Genomic DNA, 20,797 nt, shown 5'->3' with positions numbered 1-20,797 from the left:
ATTCTTTATAAACACATGGTTTCCTTCCCACAAGGGGCAGCAGCGGGTCACCCTAGGCCTTGATGGGTCCTCTGAGGCCTCAACGGGCTCTCTTGGCAGGTGAGAAAGACAGATAGGCCATGCAGAGAGAGAGAGTTTGGGTATAGAGTTTATTTAGTGGGTTATGGAGGGGAAAGGGAAGGGGGAAGAAGGGAAGAGGAGAAGGGGAGAAAGGGGAGGGGAGGAAGAAGGAAGGGAAGTAGTAGTTACCTCTTCAGAAGAGGGGACTGATCTAATGAGAGTTCACCAAGGCCAGTTGGACTGGGACTGAATGAGCATGTGATCCAACCAGATTTTCTGAATGTGGCCGGATTCTCTGAATGTGGCTGGCCCGGAGCCTTTCTGAAAAGCCACTGACAATGACACTGGGACTTGTTTCCTCTGCATATACTGGATTTTTGGGATCCAGTCTGTTCGGATACTCACCTTCCGGGACCTAGAAGGAGTGGGGAGGAACTTGAACTTCCCACAGGGCTGGAAGCCCTGACTGATCTTAGGGATGGAGAGGGAGGAGGAGGGGGAGAGGGGGAGTGGGAGGGTGTTGGGAGGAGGGGCGGAAATGGAAACTTTCATAATTTAATAAACTTTGAAAAAAAATACAAAAAAAAAGGAGGGACAGGAAGAGAGAGAGCAGGCTGGAGAGGAGGCAGGCAGGGATCCACCTGCCTTGGCAGAAGGAAGGGAGGTTGGGAGTGGGTGGAGCTTGTCTCTTAAAGGGACAGGGTATCCAGGTGTCAGGGAAGGTCAGCAAAATAATAACACCTTTACTGACTGAACTATCTCCCAAAAGCTATCCATCTCCTAGAAGTTTAATATTAAAAAAAAACCACACACACACACACACACACACACACACACACACACACACACAATGTAAGTGAGATCAAGACTGACTGACATAGTAGAGGTTTGATCCCAAGATGTTTGAAACTCTCAGTTCAGTGAAAGCAAAGAGGAAACGGGGCAGAGCTTGACATGGTCTCATCTACGTCTGGCTGTGGCCTCACACTTTAATACTATTGGTTCGTTCGGAGACTTTTCCCCATAAGGAACATAAATCCAAACTGCAGACCACAGTTTTCTGAAATAGCAAATATTTTCACTGTTGATGTCCCAGGGTGAGCTCAGATCTTCAGCAGGAAGGAGGGTGTAGCTAGCGATCTGGAGGCTGGAATAAGAGGACATCTTGTCGTGCTCTCAGAGGTCAATTAACCCAGGATCTGAAGATGTGGTGCCTCAGCTGTTTCCGTAGTGAGACAGTAAAGCCACTTCTGGTGCCCTAGAAATAGCTGGCAAGGAAAGCCAATAGCCTGCCTGGTGCAGGATGCTTGATGACTCTCGTAAGGGAGTCTCTGGACTCGTTTTTTTCACTCACTGGAACTGTTGGGAACTTGTAGCTATCCTGAGGTGGAAAGGGACTGAAACGTGTATCTATTTAGCAATAAAAGCCCAGAGTCGAATATTAGGGCGAAAGCTGAAAGAACAGAGAAGCAGAAGACCCAGCCACCAGAGACTTCTTACCTCTGTACAATCTCAGACCAAATAGGTGAGATCCTGTCCCTGCAAATCCTCAGACTGAAGGTGGGGTACAGGGAGGTAGGTCCTGGCTCTGCCAATCCTCAGACTGAAATGGGGAGATCATGTCGCTATGAATCCTCAGACTGAATGGGAGCAAGATCCTATCACTACCTACCTTATATTTCTGTCTCCACCTCCCTAGTGCTGGGATTAAAGGTGTGAGTCTCCCAAGTACTGGGATCAAATGCCTGAGATCCCAACCTCTGGGATCAAAGGTGTGAGCTACCTCTCCCTGGCTTTGTTTCTCTTTTAGACTGGTTCAATTTCATATAGCCGAGGGTGGCCTTGGACTCCTGATCTTCCTGCTTCCTCCTCCCAAATGCTGGGATTAAAGGTGTGTGTCACCACTGTCTGGCCTCTATGGTTAACTAGTGGCTAGCTCCACCCTCTGATCGCCAGTCAAACTTCATTTGTCAGGACACAAACAAAATATCACACAACATGGGACAAAGATGGTTTTTCCCCAGAGCCAAGCAAGGTATAAGATGAAGACACCCACAGAAGATGGCATGCCTTCTGTGTAGCTGTCCCTGGGAGGACAGCCTGAGAGCTAGGTGAGAAGGCACCCTCTGTCTGGGCCCATATGGCGCTGGAACTCGCTCAGGTCAACACCTGAAGGGTGCTTCTTTCAGTGATGATTCTGGAGAAACTTAAGGGGAATGTTATGTATGTGGCATAGAGTATATTATCTTACAATTTTTTTTGAGAATTGTTAAGAGTCTGAAAACAATGTGGTATTACAGATGAGATGGGCAGGGAAACAGCAGAATACAGTTCTCATATGTGCTTAAAAGATAAATGTCATATATGATATTAGTGTTTTAAAATGCATTTTGAAAAACTGAGTAGTATAGTTTTTTGAGTAGCCATTTTTAAAAATCTTTTCCTATTTTACTCCATGTAAGTAAATAAATTTAGAGGAGAGGGGAACATATAAATACCCAAAATCAAATGCCTACTTATAATGGAGAAAGACATAAAAATGTTTTTGAAAATCTCATGCATAAATTCACTGAATTTATGTGAGTTCCACCTGTCTCCCTTCCTTTTCCACTGCCCAAGGTTCACAACCACCCAAGGTTCACGATCTGTTTTTCCTCTAACAATTATTTTTACGTATTGTTGCATGAGGCCACTTGTTCGTTTGTTCCTTGTTCCCGGCTGCCCAGACTCCTGCTTGTTTGTTACCGGCTGCTCAACCCCGAAATAACCACATAGAAACAGTATTAATTAAATCACTGCTTGGCCCATTAGCTCTAGCTTCTTATTGGCTAACTCTTACATATTAATTTAACCCATTTCTATTAATCTGTGAATTGCCACGTGGCTGTGGCTTACCAGGTAAAGTTCCAGCATCTGTCTCTGGTGGGGCTACATGGCTTCTCTCTGACTCTGCCTCCTTTCTCCCAGCTTAGTTTTCCCCTCCTAGCTGTATTCTACCCTTTCATGGGATCAAGGCAATTTCTTTATTAGCCAATGGTGTAACATTAGGGCCTGCTTGTTGAGTTTTTTGTCCCGCCTGGTCCCCTAGCCATATAGTCCCAGAGAAAATCACACAGAGAGGTTTCCATAAGTTATAAAACTGACTGGCCCACTAGCTCAGGCTTCTTGTTAGCTCTTATAACTTATATTAACCCATTATTCTTCTCTATGTTAGCCACATGACTCAGTACCTTTTTCAGTGGGGCAGGTCACATTCTGCTTCTTTGGTGTCTGCATAGGACTGCAGAAAGAGTTTCCTTCTTCCCAGAATACTCCTGTTCTCATTGCCCCACATCTACTTCCTGTCTAGTTGTCCCACCTCTACTTCCTGCCTGGCTACTTGCCAATCAGCATTTATTTAAAACATAATTGACAGAATACAGAATTGTCCCACCCCACAATGGTATTCACAGCATACAGAGGGGAATCCCACATCAAAAGATGTGTACAACCTAGAGTCGATCTTGTGCTGCTCCAATGTACATGTATTTAGGGCTGACCACTTGAAATTAGCAAACCTATAAGGGGGCTCATCCCTAGAGAGAACTGACTCTCCCTCTTTTAGCATTTCCTGATTGCCCATAGTTCTTCATCTTCAGGCAGAGACCGGCTTCAGCAGATTGTTCAGGTCCAAAGAGGACATGTAGAGTAAGCCAGGGTGAAGGGGTGGGGAGAAGGAGAAGACACAGGATCTGAGGGAGAATCATGTTGACAGCCAAAATCATTTAACTGAGAAAAGATTAGACCTTTTATACTGTAAAGTTGCACAGAGGATTAAATAGGAGACAAGGGGTGTGTGAGCTGGGTGTAATTTGAGATCAGAAATTGATGAATAGCATTGACCTTGACAGTAGGCACCAGTTAATGAAGGGCCACAAGTTCCTCTAACTGGAGATGAAAGAATGGCTGCTTTACCAAGCAAGGAACTTTTCTCAAGCTCCCAGGGAATGGACACCCTTATCCAAATGACCCTGGGAAAAGGACTTCTGGGGAGAAGTTTTTTGGTTTACTTATGTGCCTGTTCCCCTCTTATGCTCCCACAAGGGAAGGTCCTGATGTCTTACTCTTTTCCCATTATACTGGACCATTCTGATTTGTTAACTGAACTCTTACCTTTAATGGCCTCAGGCTCTGGATCTGGACTGTAGGCATTTCATCCTTGGAATCAGGTGTGTCTAGTAAATCTCCAACATTCCTGTTCTTGGTGTAATTAGGCGGGCACAATGGAATTCCTAGTTCCAAGGCGGTATGGTTTTTTTTTTCCAAAGAATTATTTTGTTTAGAGGTTTACCATTGTACACATTTTTATCCTTTACCAAGGCCTGCAAAAAATTTCCCAAAGGGAAAGGCATTAATAGCGAGAATCAATAAAAATGAAAGGAACAAGGTGCTGGAGAAGTGTGGTCCGCCATGTCGAAATACATGAACTTTGTCAAACAGCGATGGTCACCATATGGCTCATGCCAATCTGGGAGTGGGGCCTTGTGAAGCTTCTGCCATCCCTGTTGGAACATTGACTGAGATTATCAGTGCTCGGGTCTCATTTAGGCAGCCATTTTGTTGAGGGTCATGGGTGCAACTTCTCTGTTGGGTCTAGAAGGCACTATGCTGCCGCAGGCTTCGGGTCTTCTGGTTCTTATGATCTCTCTGCCCACCCCACCACCCTTTGCCATTTTCCCTGAGCCTTAGGCCCTACATCTACATACATCCCCTACGGATGTATTGTAGATGTACTAGCTGGGGATGGGCAGCTTATGCCCACTTGTTCTTTGCATTCTGGCTAGCTGAGACTCTCTGCAGCGGTTTCAACTGCTGCAAAAAGAAGCCTCTCTGATGAGGGGTGCGGACAGCACTTACCTGTGGGTGTGATTATGATACAGTCAGAAGTTACATTGATTTAGAAAAATACCAGTAGTTTCTCCTCTAGGGCCCATGAGTTCTTCAGCCTTGGGTAGTTATCTAGGTTTGCAGTGCCAGATACAAATTCCCTCAGTTGAGTGGCTCTAAATCCCATTAGACAAATGTTCATTACCCTCAATAAATAAGCAGCACTGGGGATATCTTGCATGGCTGGTCATTGTTGTGGATCGTGGACTTAAAAGCTGGGTAGGACTATTGATTGATTTTTTTTTTTTTTTTTGCCTTGGCAGCTTGGATAGCACCCTCTGTTGCTATGGGAGTTAATCCTCAGGAAGGAGGTTTCCTCCAAATGTCTAGAGTGTGTGGGGTCCTCAGATACAGGGTCTTACCTTCTTTCCCTCTTCTGGTCTATATTCTCTTAACATAATTGCAAGGATTTTTGTCTGGTGGTGTGGTATGTGGAAGTTCAATCCACATTTTCTGGAGTAGAAAACCTGTTTGAGGGGTCATTGCACCTATAAGAAAAGTGTTTGTACTAGGTGGTTCCATAAATGTGGCAGAGAATAAAGTAGGGACTATACACCAGCTTCAAAACTTTTCTTAGAGTGACAGGGTCTCTCATCATCTATTTCTATGCTCAAAAAATATAATCTGTATTATTTATCACACAAAATCCTGTTCACACTAGGCACAGCAAACCCTCTATGTAATGTAAAAACTAGTCACTTGGTTGTTTTTCTATCAGTGCTAGCAAGGGAAGTTCACAGTAGACCCAGTGCAGTGTGCCGAATGGCGATTGAACAGAACTTCTGACAGGACACGTGTCTGAGAATCGGCAAGTCGGGTTTCCAGGCTGAACAGAGGCAGCCAGAAAGGGCAGTCGCCGCACAGCTTGTTCTTTGTAACTCCCAAGGGCTTGGGAGTCAGATGCCTCAAACGGAACCCTCAAGGACTGCTTTCCAGTGCTTTTGCAATAAGCACTGTTTATTTTGGGCTGCTGTGAAAACATTACTGCAAACTCTAGAGACTTAAAATGACAGGAACTTATTTGCTCACAGTTCTGGAATTTGCAGACATGAAATTAATGTGTTGGCATGGCCACATTCTCTCCAAAAGCTCTAGATAGAATTCCCGTCTCTTCTGGCATCAGTGGCTCCTCGCATTCCTTAGCTTGTGGGATCTCATCTTCAGTCTTGACTCTCTGCCCAGATGACCTTCTCCTATCTCTTGAAGGACATCAAAATTAGCTCATCTTAAGATTCTTAGCTAATTATCTCAGTGAAATTATTTCCAAATAAGAACACTATTGAATCACAACAGAGTTAAAGCCCAGATTATTTCAGCTTCAATTTTGTTACTAGCCAAATGGATCAATTAGTTCCTGAACTATACAGTCTGATGATTACAGAGAAAAAAACGTAAATTCTCAGTCAAAACAGTGTTTGGAAACGATTCTGGTACCTGCAATATGTTTACAAGTGGAAGGAAAATGCAGACTAAATATATTTGGATTTTATCTCTTAGTTATATGTACAGGTCAGGTTGTTCAGGAAAAATGAAAATGCCATTCAGTGTAAAGACCACTGACCTGAATACGCTGTTGCCATATGTGGCATGAATTGCTATCTTGATAAGCTTAGTGTCTCTGGGACTGTTTCTGGATTTTCAAAATAAGTAGTTTGTACATCTTTAATCTATAGATAATAGCAGGGATTTTGATTGTTTTTGTTTTTAATACGGAGAAGGGCTCATTCATTGTCTTCTATCTCAGTGAAAGACAAAGGAAGAACTAAGCCAGAGCAGATGTGATTCAAGATATGAGAATAATCCAGGGCTCCAAGGCTTAGAGAATTAACAGCAGCTCCAAGCACCTTTGTCCTCAGGGCAGATGGAAGGAAGGATGACAGGAGAAGGCTCTTGGTCACTGGATGATCTGACCATCGCTGGCTTCATGGTGACCCTTATCTCCCCAGCCCACTGTCATCTTCCTAGCCTCACAGCAGGACAAACAAGGAACCTCTGACAGCGCTGAGAGCTCTCCTCTTCCTGGGTACCTGAGATGCTGCTCGAGGGTGTCTTGTGGTTCTCCTTCACCACTGGCAGCTACAGCACCCATGACTGAGGGGCAGGAGCTCCTTTCCTCCCGTAGACAATCTCTACTATCAAAGACATGTGCAAGATTTTTGAAAAAAATTCAAACCATAGCATGACGAGTCCCCTTCCAGTCCTAATGCTATCCTATGCACGTGGAAGGGTGCGCGGACGCATTTGGGCATGTCTTGTGCTTCCGTTGTCCTAACTTTCCATCCTAAATTCTCTTTTGTTCCATGACCTGTGTTATCTTCGCATTTGCATTTTAATAGTTAACAGGCTATATTTCTAGTTATTTTGGTAATGTTATGACCATATTTGGCATATTCTGTTCCTATTTCTTGAGGGATGCATTTCACAAAATTTCTGACTTTTGAAAGCTCAGTGGAATTCCCCTTCCATTTTCCATTTTCTCACTTGTAAGTTTTGTTTTTGATTTTTAGAAACCAAGGTGTATCACCACATTCTGTTATCTTAATTTTGTATTGAAATAATGGGATAACCAGGACACACCCTTCTAGTCTTTGTCTACTCCTCTGCTTTTAAGAGGTGCCACCAGTTTTCATAGCCGTATTCCCTGACTTTTCTCACTTGCCTTTAAATTTAGGATCCAGTTTGACTTTGCCCAGGCACCATGAAAATGGGGTAGGTTTTGTTTTAGCACTGGGCATTGTTACAGAGAGCCCTAAAGTTGGTCTGCTAGTTCTCCTTCTACCCCTTCCTGCCACAGAAGTGATGACTTTGTTGTAACTTAGATCCCAGGCCACCCTCACGCTAGGTCGATCTGCAGATTCTCAAGAACTCTATTTTAAATATATGCATAATATTAAAATAGTGTTAACTACACTTTTAGGCTGCTGGTCTATTGTTACATATGCACAGTAGACTCTGAAACTGGTTTCAGACAGTAGAATTTAGAGTTCTGTTTCTTGAATTTTAATCCTTGACCCTTAATGTTTAATTTTTGATAAGTAGTTGATCTCATCTCTTACTAAGTGGATTTACTGCTTCCCCTCGTCCCCCCCCAAAAAGTTCCCAGGGAATATGTAAAGGGTAACAGTTTATTTTTGGGTGGTAGTGAATTTCCTGATTTGTACTTTTCTGTGTTTTTGGAAAAATAACAAAAAAACAGGAAAGAATTTTAAACATTTTAAAAGAAAGGATTTCTTTGACAGACATCGCTTCTTGCTCTTGACAGCTGGTATGGGCTGATGGGTTTATGGAGAGGAGTAGAACCCCCTTTCCAGGCATGTAGATTCTGGGGGCTTCATAAGCCTAAAGCTTTCTTGGCAGTGTGTGGCTATGGTATGAACAGGCGAGTACCACACTGAGTCTTCACACTTACGGCTGGATCTGGGCAGGGGTACTCTGCGGATGCTGCTCAAGGCGTCTTTCTTACACTGGCTCTGTCTTCTCTTGTGCCGCATCTGTTCTTTCTGTTCTCCTTTCTCAAGTGCTTTCTGGTCCCCGAGAGTCTTAAGTATCATCCTCAACTGAGGCATCCAATAGAGAAAAGTCCTGGTCTCTCAGTGAATTTTCAAGATGCTCCACTATCAATGGATGAAGAACCCAAAGATTCTATGACTCCCTGCTCTTTCTTAGGTTACTTAGCTTGTGGGTTTCTGCTCAGTTGTTTGTAATAGTTATACAAACTTTCTCTTCTGCATTCTGTGGTCATCTTGAAAGGATTTACTTTAAAGAGATCACCTCAGAAGGACTTATAAACTATTCAGTAAGATCATTTGTGAGGGACAATATTGACAATACAACTAAGCTTGACAGAACTAAGAGTGAATTTCTTTCACTTTTAAAGGATTTGGAATATGATTAAGTAGGTACCAATCCTCTAATGTGTGAAGTAAGGCACATTTCTGCCCTGAGCACTAAGACAGGCAATGGCTGCTCCTGTCAGTACATCCAGACCAGAAGATCCTCTCTGAGAACTCTAGCCCACCAGGACAAATGCTGTACCAGGAGATGACTCTAGTTTTGGCAAGACTGAAATTTTGATGAGATACTTTATTAGTAAAGTGTTTTTGATCATGTATCTTGACTTTCTAAGTACTAATGTATCAATATTATATCAAAACCTATGTAACCATAAATATGCACATACATAAAGTACAATGAAATAAAAATGGACAAAATTATTTCCATCCACCACTGGACCATTTGAAGAGCAGTACTATAGAATATGGCTGAGAAGGAAAAATTATTTCTGTGTTGGTCTAGGATGACTTTATGGAAGAGATCAGATCCATTAAAGAAAATCCAGATAATATAGGTGGACATTCATTGAATAGAACTTACCAGGAAAAAATAAAACAAAACACCCAACTGACCAGTAGCTCTTTTTCTGCTGTTCCTTTATTAAACCTTACAGTATATAGTAGTGATTAATGACCTATTTCATTGACATGTTGAAATGTTGATCCTGCTACTTCTCATCCATACAGTCTTGGATAAATTACTTCATCTACAAACAGTTTATATCTGCTACTAGGATTATGATTAAAAAGTATCATCCAGTAGAATACTACAGTGTAAAGTAGCTAACAATACTCGCTGCCTGGATGCATAATCCTAATGCATATAACTACCTTTACATTTTTTTTTATTTTATACCTCATAGAAAATGAGTTCTCTGAGACCAACAACAAAAGAAATCATTTGTCTGTTATACAGTTTGATGCTTTACTTGAAGTATGTACTCAAATATTGGTTAAAATGTTTGATTAGGGGCTGAACTTGTGTGCAGAGTTAAATATTTGGGTATCAGTAAACTGTTGTAAGGAGGAGGGCCCGCATGTTCGTCCTGGCCACCCGGCTAGCTTAGACCTGAAATAATCACACAGAAACTGTATTAATTAAATCACTGCCTGGCCCATTAGCTCTAGCTTCTTACTGGCTAACTCTTACATCTTAATTTAACCCATCTCCATTAATCTGTGCATCACCATGAGGCTGTGGCCTACCAGCAAAGTTTCAGCGTGTCTATCCCCAGTGGTGACTCCATGATGGCTCCCTCTGACTCTGCTCTTCTTCTTCCCAGCATTCAGTTTAGTTTTCTTTTCTTTTTTTTTTTTTGCCTACCTAAGTTCTGCCCTATCAACAGGACAAGGCAGTTTCTTTATTCATTAGCCAATAAAAGCAACACAGAGACAGAAGGACCTCCCATACTAGTAAATAATATAAGTATCAATAAACAGTAAGGGAATGACACGGTAGAATCAGACTGTGGAGGATCACAACATTCTCAAGTACTCTGTGATTCAAGAGGTGGCAATGGATCTGGGCCTGGTGCCACAAACTTGTAATTCCAGCTATCAGGAGACAGAGGCAGGATGAGCACAAATTTAAACTCTGTCAAGACTACAGTGTGGATATTTAAAAATATAGATTATATAATGGATATTCATATAATATTTATAATATACATACATTACACACACACACACACATACATCCTGGTCAACTTAGGGAGACCCCCATCTCATATTTTAAAGAGATGGTTTGGGGATATTGTTCAATGGCAGAACTACAGGTGGCAGGTCCAAGGTTCAATCTCTACTGCAAAAACATGAGATAATACAGCAATGAAGTTGTGAGAGAGAGGATTATTTTAATATTAGAGATGAATACCGTACTTGTCTACAAAGGTGTTTCTCTCCCAACCGAGGTAGATTACAGTGCATGTGTAGTTTTTTTTCTTTATACCAAGAGACGTTTCAGTTTGGGAAACAAATATTCTCTCCTTTTTTAGTTATTATTTGACAATTTCCACAAATCTTTAAGATTAAACTTAACTTGCTCCATGATGTCAGAGGTCCAGGCATTTCAGAAAGATGGCAATGTGCTAATTAAAAGAAATGTATCTGAACCAATGAAACCAATATACAGGTCCTTGAAACCACTGACTATAAGGTGAACTGGATTTCAAATCTGCTTTTTTTTTTTGAGACATTGCACACATTTCTTCCCAATGCCACCTGTCTATACTCTTCAGTCTGCCTTAGACTAAATCAGGTACAAGGCCCTCTGTAAGAACCAGGAGACAACTGTGGGCTTCTTGCTACCCTCCCACCCTGTCTGAAGGAGCTAGCCCTGCTTCCATTCAGCTGGGAAACAGCTGCTTCTCAAACTAACAGGATTTGAATTTTTGGATGTCAAAGACTGTTGGCAATGACAAGGAGTGTCATCCTCCCGAGACATCTGTTACACGACACCAATCACTATTTCCACTGTGATGTGAACGTCACCTCCAGCAAACCAGAGAATATTCTGCCTCATTGTTTCAAACAAGTGGGCAAGCATGTCTGATGTGTTCCTTAGAGCTCCTTTAAACAGTGCCAGTCAACATCTCAAGTGCCCGTTTGGCCAAAGAAAATGGTATCAACTGTAGTTTTGAATGAAGTTGATCTTACTGTGTAGTAAGAACTTAAGTATACATATGTACATATATTCACTAAGTGGGTTTTAGAAACATTTCTGTAGGTAAGAAAAAGTCTCTAGATCATGTTAGCATGTATCCTCAGTCTTATTTCAGTGACAGATAGCAAAGTTGCTTAATTACATTTCTCATTTAACTACCTAATAAGATATAATTTCAAAACTAATTTTCAAAATAATCCTGCTGATAAGAAATGGGAAGAAGTTATAATGCTAGCAATGAGAAGACATCTGGGGTACCAGTGGAGATGGGGACAGGGGGAGAGGTTTGAAGAAGCAGAAATCAAAAGGCAAAGGGCAGGGAAATTCAACTAGACAAACAAGTTTCTAAAAGTTACTCTGTAAGTCAGAAGTCATCTCTGGTCCATTATTCTAAACACATACTTTCACCTCACTGAGAAAGCTGTTTAAACTCAGGGGGAAAGAAGCTAGAATTTTATTATTTTAAAGAGAAATGGAATTACTAAAACAGCCATAACCATACTTGCAGTGGCTTGAATGAGAATGACCTTCATAGCTCCTATGTTCAAATACTTGGTTCCCAGTTGGCGGAACTGCTAGAGAAGGATTAGGAAGGTGTGGCCTTGTTGGAGGAGGTGTGTAACTGGAGGTGGGTTCTGAGATGTCAAGACTCCTGTAAGATTCCTAGAGCTCATTCTCTCTGCTCATTGTTGTGGATGAAGATGTGAGTTTTCAACTGTTCCTGTCACCATGTTTTTGCTCTGCCATCATGCACTCTTTAACCAGCTGGAGAAGTTTGACAAGCATGACCCCCCATTGGCTCATGTCTCAATATTTGGGCCCCAGTTAGTGAAACTGTTTGGGAGGGACTAGGAGGTATGGTCTTGTTGGCAGAGATATGTCATGGGGTTGGGCTTTGAGGTTTCAAAAGATGTCTATATTCCTAGTGTGCTCTCTGCTTCCTTAAGATGCGAGGACTCAGGGGTTCCTGCTACCATGCCTTTGTTCCACCATCTAGGACTCTAACCCGCTGAGACTACAAGCCCAATTACATACTTTCTTTATAGGTTGCCTTGGCCACAGCAATAGGAAAATTACTCAGTAATTTTCAGTAAGATATATTCAGTAGTTTTGTATTTTTTCTAGTACTATAAGGTTCTACTTCTGGGAAGTTTAACAGAAAATCTGTATGTATTCATATAAATCCTTAAAATGACAAAATTAGCATCATATTTTTATTTCATTTAAATAACATTTTCCCATTTATTTTACACACTGACTGCAGTTTCCCCTCCCTCTGCTCTTCCTGGCTCCCTACCCTGCTTCCCATCTATGCCCCTTCCCTTCCACTCCTCCATCTCCATTCAGACAGGGGCAGGCCTTCCTCGGGCTTGAACAACAACGGCACATACTGCTGAAGCAGAACAGAGCTCCTCCCCTTGTATCAAGGCCAGGCAAGGTAATCCAGCATGGGGAAGAGGTTTCCATTAGCCAGCTAAGCATCAGGGACAGGCCCTGATCTCACTGCTAGGAGCCTTGCAAGGAGACCATGAGACACAACTGCCCCACAACCCTTTCTCCAGGAGCTCAGCCCAGTACTCAGATATCTGTATCTGCTTCCATAAGTTACTTGATAGACTACCTCTGGTGACAATTAGAGACATCACCAATCTGACTACAGTAGAAGGCCACTTCAGGCACCCTCTGCACGATTGCTAGTTTTATCAGGGGTCATCCTTGTGGATTCCTGGGGGTTTCATTGGTACCAGATTTCTCCCTAACTCTGAAATGGCTCCCCCATCAATGTCTCTTTTGTTACTTTCCTCCTCCATTCTACCCCAACACATCTCCTCCCTCACATTTCCATGCCTCCATCCTCCCTCTCCCCAGTTTACCCAGGAGATCTCTTCTATTTTCCCTTCCCAGGGAAATCCACACATCCCTCTTTGGGCCCTCCTTGTTATCTAGTCTCTCTGAGGCTGTGGATTGTAGGTTGGTTATTCTATACTTTACTCCTAATATCCACCTATAAGTGAGTACATACCATGTTTGTCTTTCTGGGTCTGGTTTACCTCAGAATTTTTTTCTAGTTCACTTGCCTGCAAATTTCATGAGGTCATTGTTTTTAGAGCTAAGTAATACTCTATTATGTAATGGACCACATTTTCCTTATCCATGCTTTGGCTGAAGGGCATCTAGGCTGTTTGCAGAGTCTGGCTATTAAGAATAATGCTGCTATGAATATAGTTGAGCAAGTGTTCTTGTGGTATAACTGAACATCCTTTGGGTATATGCCCAAGATTGGTATAGTTGGATCTTGATGTAGATTGATTTCGAATTTTCTGAGAAACTGCCATATTGATTTCCGAAGTAGTTGTACAAGTTTGCACTCCCAATGGAGTGTTCCCTTTACTCCACACCTTCTCCAACACAACATTTTGGCATCTGAGTAAATCGTTATAAACACAGTATGAGGTAGCATGTATCTCTCTTTACCTTTCCAAAGCTGCTGCCACATATGCCGGTATGGATGCTAATAATGAGCATATGGGGAGCAGGTTGTAATAACTGGGTCACACTGGTTAGACTCAAGGGCCCCATGAACATCTGGACCACTTGCCTAGAAAGAGTACTAAGTCAATCTTGATTTGTATCCTAAATATTGCAGACCAACTGCGTATTAGTAGACCCGAGTACCAGATTAATTCAGACAACAAACACCAAGTATTCTGGCGTACCCTCACACCTCAGTGAGCTTGCACATGTGTCCAAAGCATGCTCAAAGACGGCAGCCAATTTTTATATACCAAGAACAACGAACGTCATAGGCAACTGAGAAACTCACAAAGTGTCTGTCATTCCTGTTGGAGTTACTTCCTCAGAGCTCTTTGAGACACCATTCAGAAACTGCTTTTTTTAAATCTGTCTTTGTTCTCCTAATACCATTTTCCTCTACTGACTTTTTTCCTAGCTCAAGAATGAGAACTGAAGAACAGGAACCTGTGTGTTCTGCTTGCCACTGTATTTCTAGCTGAAGCTTGGTGTAAATATTTACTGAATAAATGAATTCCCCAGTGTACATGAAAGATAAAAATAATTAACAAACAGGAAAGTGATCTTTGTCCTCTCCTGTCCTGCTGGCTCTCAGCTCTCCCCTTCCTCCCTCCCCACTTTCCTTCTCTCCAGGAATGTAGAAAGTAGATATTCTAATTTTAAAGGTCCGTTATTCTAAGCCACATGTGGAACACTTTGTTGCTTTACATAATATATATTCTAGAACTGTGAAAGCTTATACACACAGGAAAGCTTTGATAGAAGAATCTCCAAAACTATCCATAAATAATATCACCCCTCCTATCAGTTAAACACACATAGATGGAGCGAATTTGAACATGGTCATTTATTTTATGCAGTTGTTTGAATCCATTGTTTAAAAATTCTCAAAAGGCACTTTAAAAAACATTTAAAAATACATTTTTCTGACTAATGGTGATTACTTAAAATAAGCAAGTCACCAGACATTTTTAAACCCTTCATTGACACTATTACTTTAAATAATTTTTAAATTCCAGAACACAAACATTCAATGTATAGTACAACACACTGCTCAGCAGTGAGGTTAGTTCCCCTCCAATACTACACTTCACGTAGATCACTCATCTAATAGCGCCCTGCAAAGTTCCTCACACTTAACAAATGTAACCGAAAACTTAGGAGGTAAGGGAGTTTAAACGAAGCACATTCAACTCTAATGCTGTTTCTCTAAAGAGACTCTATGAAGTTCTCGTTTCAGTCGCTGTTAAGATTTCAATACAACTTGATATATAACCGTAAGTCATCTTTAATCAACAGAGGTTAGTGTGAAATATACCACACAGCTTGTCTACCACATTTCCCGTGTATGTTTCTAGCAGGCCTAATACAACTCAAGTGAAATGAAGTCAATGTATTTCTTATTCTTTTCTTTCAGGAGGGGTAAATAACTTTGCTTCCTTTAATTACTGATGTAGAATTGTTTGAGGTTGTACACGGTCAATTAGGGCAAGTAGCCTGAGAGCCAACAGACTACTGTTGTATTTTTAGTCCCATGGGAAACCTTAATGTATGATAGGCGTTCTGGTCACCCAAATCAACCACAAGGAGACAGCATTAAAAGGAGCTAAAGCAGAGGTTAAGCATAAAGGAAATATCAAATACAGAAAAATGACCTCATGAACCGAGAGTGCAAGGAAACAGATAGGTAGGAGCTGACAAACCAAGTGAGGATGTCTTTCAAGTACAACAGGGCCTTGCTGCAGCAATGCAGTCTGACAGGATGAGAGAGTAAAACAATTCAAACTCAAGAAACAACTATGAAAATAACCAGTCAGCAAACTTAATGCTCAGACCCAATCACCACAACTCAAAACAGGATGAACTGGTCTGTGATTTATTTTGTCATCCTTTGTAGTAGCAAACTGACCTCTGAAATTTAGATATGTTCAACAGTCAATGTTCAAGAGTTCAAGTGGGATAAAAACCTGCTTTGTGTCTATGAATTCCCACTAGAAAAACAAACATATTACTAAGAGAACATAAGACTTTATTAAATCTTATGCCTTGAAACCACACTGCAATCAATTTTTCACATGACAGAGACCTTAATCTAAAAGATGGCAAATAAATCATTATTCCCTAAAATCTTGTTTAATGTGCTCTACCATATACTTGGGAGAAAAATTTTGCAAACGATTTTTGAAAGTGACAAAACTTAAGCTGATGGTATATTAGCAGAAAATTCTTGGCATATTATAAAGTAGCATTTTCTATTTCTACTGAAATTTTTTAGCAACTAGTGGACATTTCTCATGATATTCATTTACATATGTTTTAATGAATCCCTATGTACATATTAGTACTTATTGAACCCTTTCTGCTTAGTGCAAAATGACTAAACTTGGGAGAATTACAGCTTTTGAGGGTCCTGATAAGAGTCACTATAGGAAAATTAGGAATTTTGCCGAAACCAATGATGCATGGGCCCTTTAAACTCTCTAGCATTTTACCTTTAATATAGTATGGTCCTGAACTACACTGATTTAGACATGTTTTAGTCTTTGAAAAATGCCTCTGTCCTGGGCAGAAATCCTGAGTGTGTTTCAAAGACTATTTGCACCAAAATCATGTAGGTAAACAGGTAATGGTTCCCAACACAGGATTAGTAAGACTAATTTGAGGAGTTAAATGGAACTGCTACCCCCTATCCTGGAGTTTATAACTTAAGCGCTCTGGGCAGGGTGAAGAGCCACAACATGCTACCAGCAGCGCTAATTTAGTAACTCTCATTAGAAGGGATCTGGTTATGAACGCATACTCCAGGGCCTCATGCTCAAAATCAACACTTGAGATCTCCATCTCAAACTCCAGGTAATGGTGTGAGAATCACAATTTAAGAATCACTATACCAATTATGTTGTCTGACTACTTGGACTATTATTGGCTAAAAGTACCAGATGTTATGTAGTATTCATATATGTCTGTGTGTATACACATCTCATTACATACATACACGTATGTATATGTATGCATATGCATATACACATATGTATATGTACATATATGAACATGTATGTTTATATATATAAAACTAAGCCTAGAGCTGATACAAACCACACACAGGTCTGGATCATAAATCCCAGCCTTCTTACTATCACTGTGAGAGTCGAAACATCTGAATTCTTTGAGCCTTAGTTTCCTCATCTACAACAGGGCCTAACACCCATCTTGAAGTTAACATAAATGCACAGAATAGTGCAGTACCTGGCACACAGCAGGCACTAGATGGATACTATATGTTATTTTAAGAAATGCGTAAATATTTCCTTCAAATCTGATTTGATCATCTCATTTACCTAAATCGAATTATTTATACTCCAAGATAACAGAGTAAAAGCTTATTCTTAAAACCATGCCCTATTCTGGGCCAGATAATGTTCTAATAACCTTATATCTATTCATTTCTATAATTCTCATTAATATCCTGTGAGGTAGGTAGTATCATTATCCCTAATTTTTAGATGAGGAAATTGAGGCACAGAGAGATTAAGTAAATTGTTCAAGGTTACACAAACAGTGATGGAGGAGGAACTTAAAAGCCAGGCTTCTTAACTCTGCAGCTCAGGATCCACCAAGCATTCACTTCTCATGAGCAAATGTTAAGGGAAGAGTGACACACATGGAACACAGGTAAAGAGCTGCTCAAGGACACAGCAGAGGGCCTAGGGTATCGGCTGATGGCACTACTGTGCCAACAGCCCAAACCAAATTAATTTGTAGTTGGTTTGATTTTCATCATGTGGACAGAGTGATCCATAACTAGCCAAGGAAATAGCCACCCCTTCAAATATATCATCTATAGAGGTTATGGTTTTGGCATAATAAATATAAATTATTTATATTTATTATTTACCCAGATTACAGAGTCAGTGGTACAATAATCATGCAAAATGAGCATCATAAGAAATGTAAGTCATTCAAATTTAAAAATAATCTAGTAGAAAATCTGTAAAATATTCTGTTCTACACTCAGTATTGCTAACGACAAAAAGAGAAGTTCTCTATCCCTCAGAAGCGCTTTAGCAGCCTGGATCTAGGACGGTCCACACTGCTTCTGACACAGTTTCGAATGGGGCTCTGCTGTTAGGACCACAGCACGACAATCATCTCCAAGTGAGAATTTAGCGTGACAGAAGTTGGTATTTACAAATAAAATAGATGACAGTTTAGTTTGTCTGTGTTCTTTACTTGCTAGTGTTTTTAATTAATTCTGACCAAAAGCTACATTCAAAAATTTTTGCCAGTGTTAACAGGCACATCAGACATAAAATTAACTTTAAAAGTGCTTTAAGCAAGTTATGAAAGGCACAACAAATTCTATCTCCACAGGATGAAAATAAAAGAAACAATAATTATATAGTTGGAAAGACTTCAAAATAATCAATTTACAATGTTATTAATAATTCCCGAGAGTGGTACCAATACAAGAAAAGCTTGTCCAAACAGCATTAAATTTAATTAAGTTACTCACAATAATGGGTGAATTTTGGAACAGAATATTATTAAATGCATGTTTTATAGAATGCTGTCAATGCTTTGAGTAAATAAGCATTAATAGTGAAAATGGTATTCAAGAGTCAGACATTTAAAAAGGAGACAATGGGGACTTGGTACAAGGTTGACTATATATAGAACTAAGTATATACTGTAGTCAAGGCCCAGAATAATTGGAAAATGTGGTTTATTAGTGAACTTTAGGGGGGCATTCTTACTCTATTTCTTCTTGAGGAAACACTGCCAATTATAAGTCACAATCACAGGAAAGTTTTCATTTGGCAATTGGGAGGCTGGTTTGTCTCATACACGTGAGCAGAGTGTATACTGAGCAACAGTATTTCTTTCTAGTTTTAAGGCAGATCTGTTCAGCATTGTGTTCTCACGGTGTGGTGTAGCAAGTGATCACAAACGGAACCTCTCCAGCTCTAGTGACAACAACACACATGTCAGGAACAGAGGACAGAGCCTTCCTAGCTCTTCTGTTACCATTTAAAACACAAATTCTTCATATATATTTATATTTATATATTACTGTATCAAAACACATTTTAACAGACTTCACAGCTCTTTAAATGCTTCAGATTATAGTCATCCATTGGAAAAAAAATTCTATATGGAATATTCACTTCCGATCAGTTCCTCACTGGGATTTCAGGATTCTGTCAGAAAGGAAGAAGTCCTTCAGTGCAATGTAGACTATTTGACCTCAGTCCACTCATGGTCTTCTTTCAAGGGTTGCTTAATTTTACTTTTGTATCTTCATTTTTGTTTGCTTGATTAATTTCTTTTAGTATATCCTCAGGTAAGGCAGGTTGATATCTGTATAAGTAGCCATATGGACGAAGATGGTAAACGAGGTATTCTAATTCATACATAGTTGTCGAATCAACATAGTGAAAAGAAACTGCAATATCAGAACAGCAACCAGGACCCTAAAACACCAGAAGCAGACAGTGTTAGTAAGGACACAGTAGCGCATCCCACACATTCACACCAGTTACAATCTGAAACATCAAAGCTTGAGAGAGAAGGCAGGGATGCCCAACCCATCAGACAGTATAAGATGCCAACAGCTCTCTCCCTTCCCAAGAATTTAAAACCAAATAAACCTGGAATCATCACAACACTTTCAACTAAAACTGTGTTTTCTTATTTTTCGTGCTTAACCATTTAAAATTATTGATTTCTTCAAATTAAAGGGGGAGTTGTATAAAGAATAAGGCTTTATTTGTCTGACGTTTTTAGTGAATGGCTCAAATACTGTTCTTAAGCATTACAAATAAAATAAGTAAGCAAATGGTGCGGGAGAATTGTCTGTATTCTGTCAATCATGTATTTTTAATAAAACGCTGATTGGCCAGGCAGGAAGTATAGGTGGGTCAACCAGGCAGGAAGTAGAGGCGGGGCAATGAGAATAGGAGAAGGCTAGGAAGGAGGAACCTCCCTCCGCCATTCCTGCCCAGACCACCGAAGAGGCAACATGTGAGCTGTCACACTGAGAAAGGTACTGAGCTGTGTGGCTAACATAGATAATGATAATGGATTAATATAAGTTACAAGGACAAATAAGAAGCCTGACCTAATTGACCAATCAGTTTATAATCTTATGGAGTCCTGTGTGTGATTTTCCTTGGGGTATGCTGGGTGGGACAGAAACCCCAACAAGCCGGCCCTCATGTTACAAGCAAAAATGAAAATCTACTTACTGAAGAGAAAACAAAGTAGCCCCTTGTGGGTAACTACAAGTTACTTGAAGATTGTATGACTTTCAAGGGAGCAAAATCATCAGATATAACAATGTTACAACAGGCAGATTCAAAGCGGTTTTAAAAAGTTCTCAAAGGGCTAAGGATATAACACTGCAGTAGAGAACGAGCCCAGTAGCACTGAAAACAAACTGTCTACATTTTCATATATGCTAGTTAAAAAGTCCAATAAGATAGTTCCAAATATACTAACTATGTGGGAGAATATTTAAGATGTAGCCACATGGAGATGGAGAGAATATTTAGTGTTAAGAGCACTTGTTGCTCTTGCAGAGGACCCAGGGTCAGTTCCCAGCACCTACACACATGGTAGTTCACTATCACCCATAACTTCACTTCTGGGATTCAATACCGTCTTCTGACCTGCTGGGGTACAGGGAACACACACATGCAAAATAGTCACACATAAAATAAAGTAAATCTAAAACAAACACAAGCTACAACAATCTGAGGAAAACTATAAATTTAACCAAGGACTC

The 20,797-nt window shown here is 40.5% G+C and overlaps 1 protein-coding gene and 1 non-coding gene across 3 annotated transcripts in view; both read right to left on the bottom strand.

Moving 5' to 3' along the window:
• Positions 1-8,913: 8,913 nt before the first annotated feature.
• LOC125402583 (small nucleolar RNA SNORA3/SNORA45 family) lies at positions 8,914-9,044 on the bottom strand. Its single transcript, XR_007232676.3, has one exon. It is a non-coding gene; the product is annotated as a small nucleolar RNA SNORA3/SNORA45 family (small nucleolar RNA).
• Positions 9,045-14,842: 5,798 nt separating this feature from the next.
• Positions 14,843-20,797, bottom strand: part of C1galt1 (core 1 synthase, glycoprotein-N-acetylgalactosamine 3-beta-galactosyltransferase 1) — a 35,159-nt gene continuing 29,204 nt past the window's right edge. For both annotated transcript variants that reach the window (XM_085683835.2, XM_048437197.3), the window contains exon 4: positions 14,843-19,484. In XM_085683835.2, the coding sequence (XP_085539961.1) occupies positions 19,281-19,484 (204 nt within the window). In that variant the 3' untranslated portion in view covers positions 14,843-19,280. The remainder of the gene's footprint in view (positions 19,485-20,797) is intronic.

Source organism: Myodes glareolus, chromosome 25 (genome assembly GCF_982192425.1).
Source record: "Myodes glareolus chromosome 25, mMyoGla1.1, whole genome shotgun sequence".
Lineage (NCBI taxonomy): Eukaryota > Metazoa > Chordata > Mammalia > Rodentia > Cricetidae > Myodes > Myodes glareolus.
Note: the sequence above shows the minus strand (reverse complement) of the source record. Positions and strands in the feature narration are given on the sequence as shown.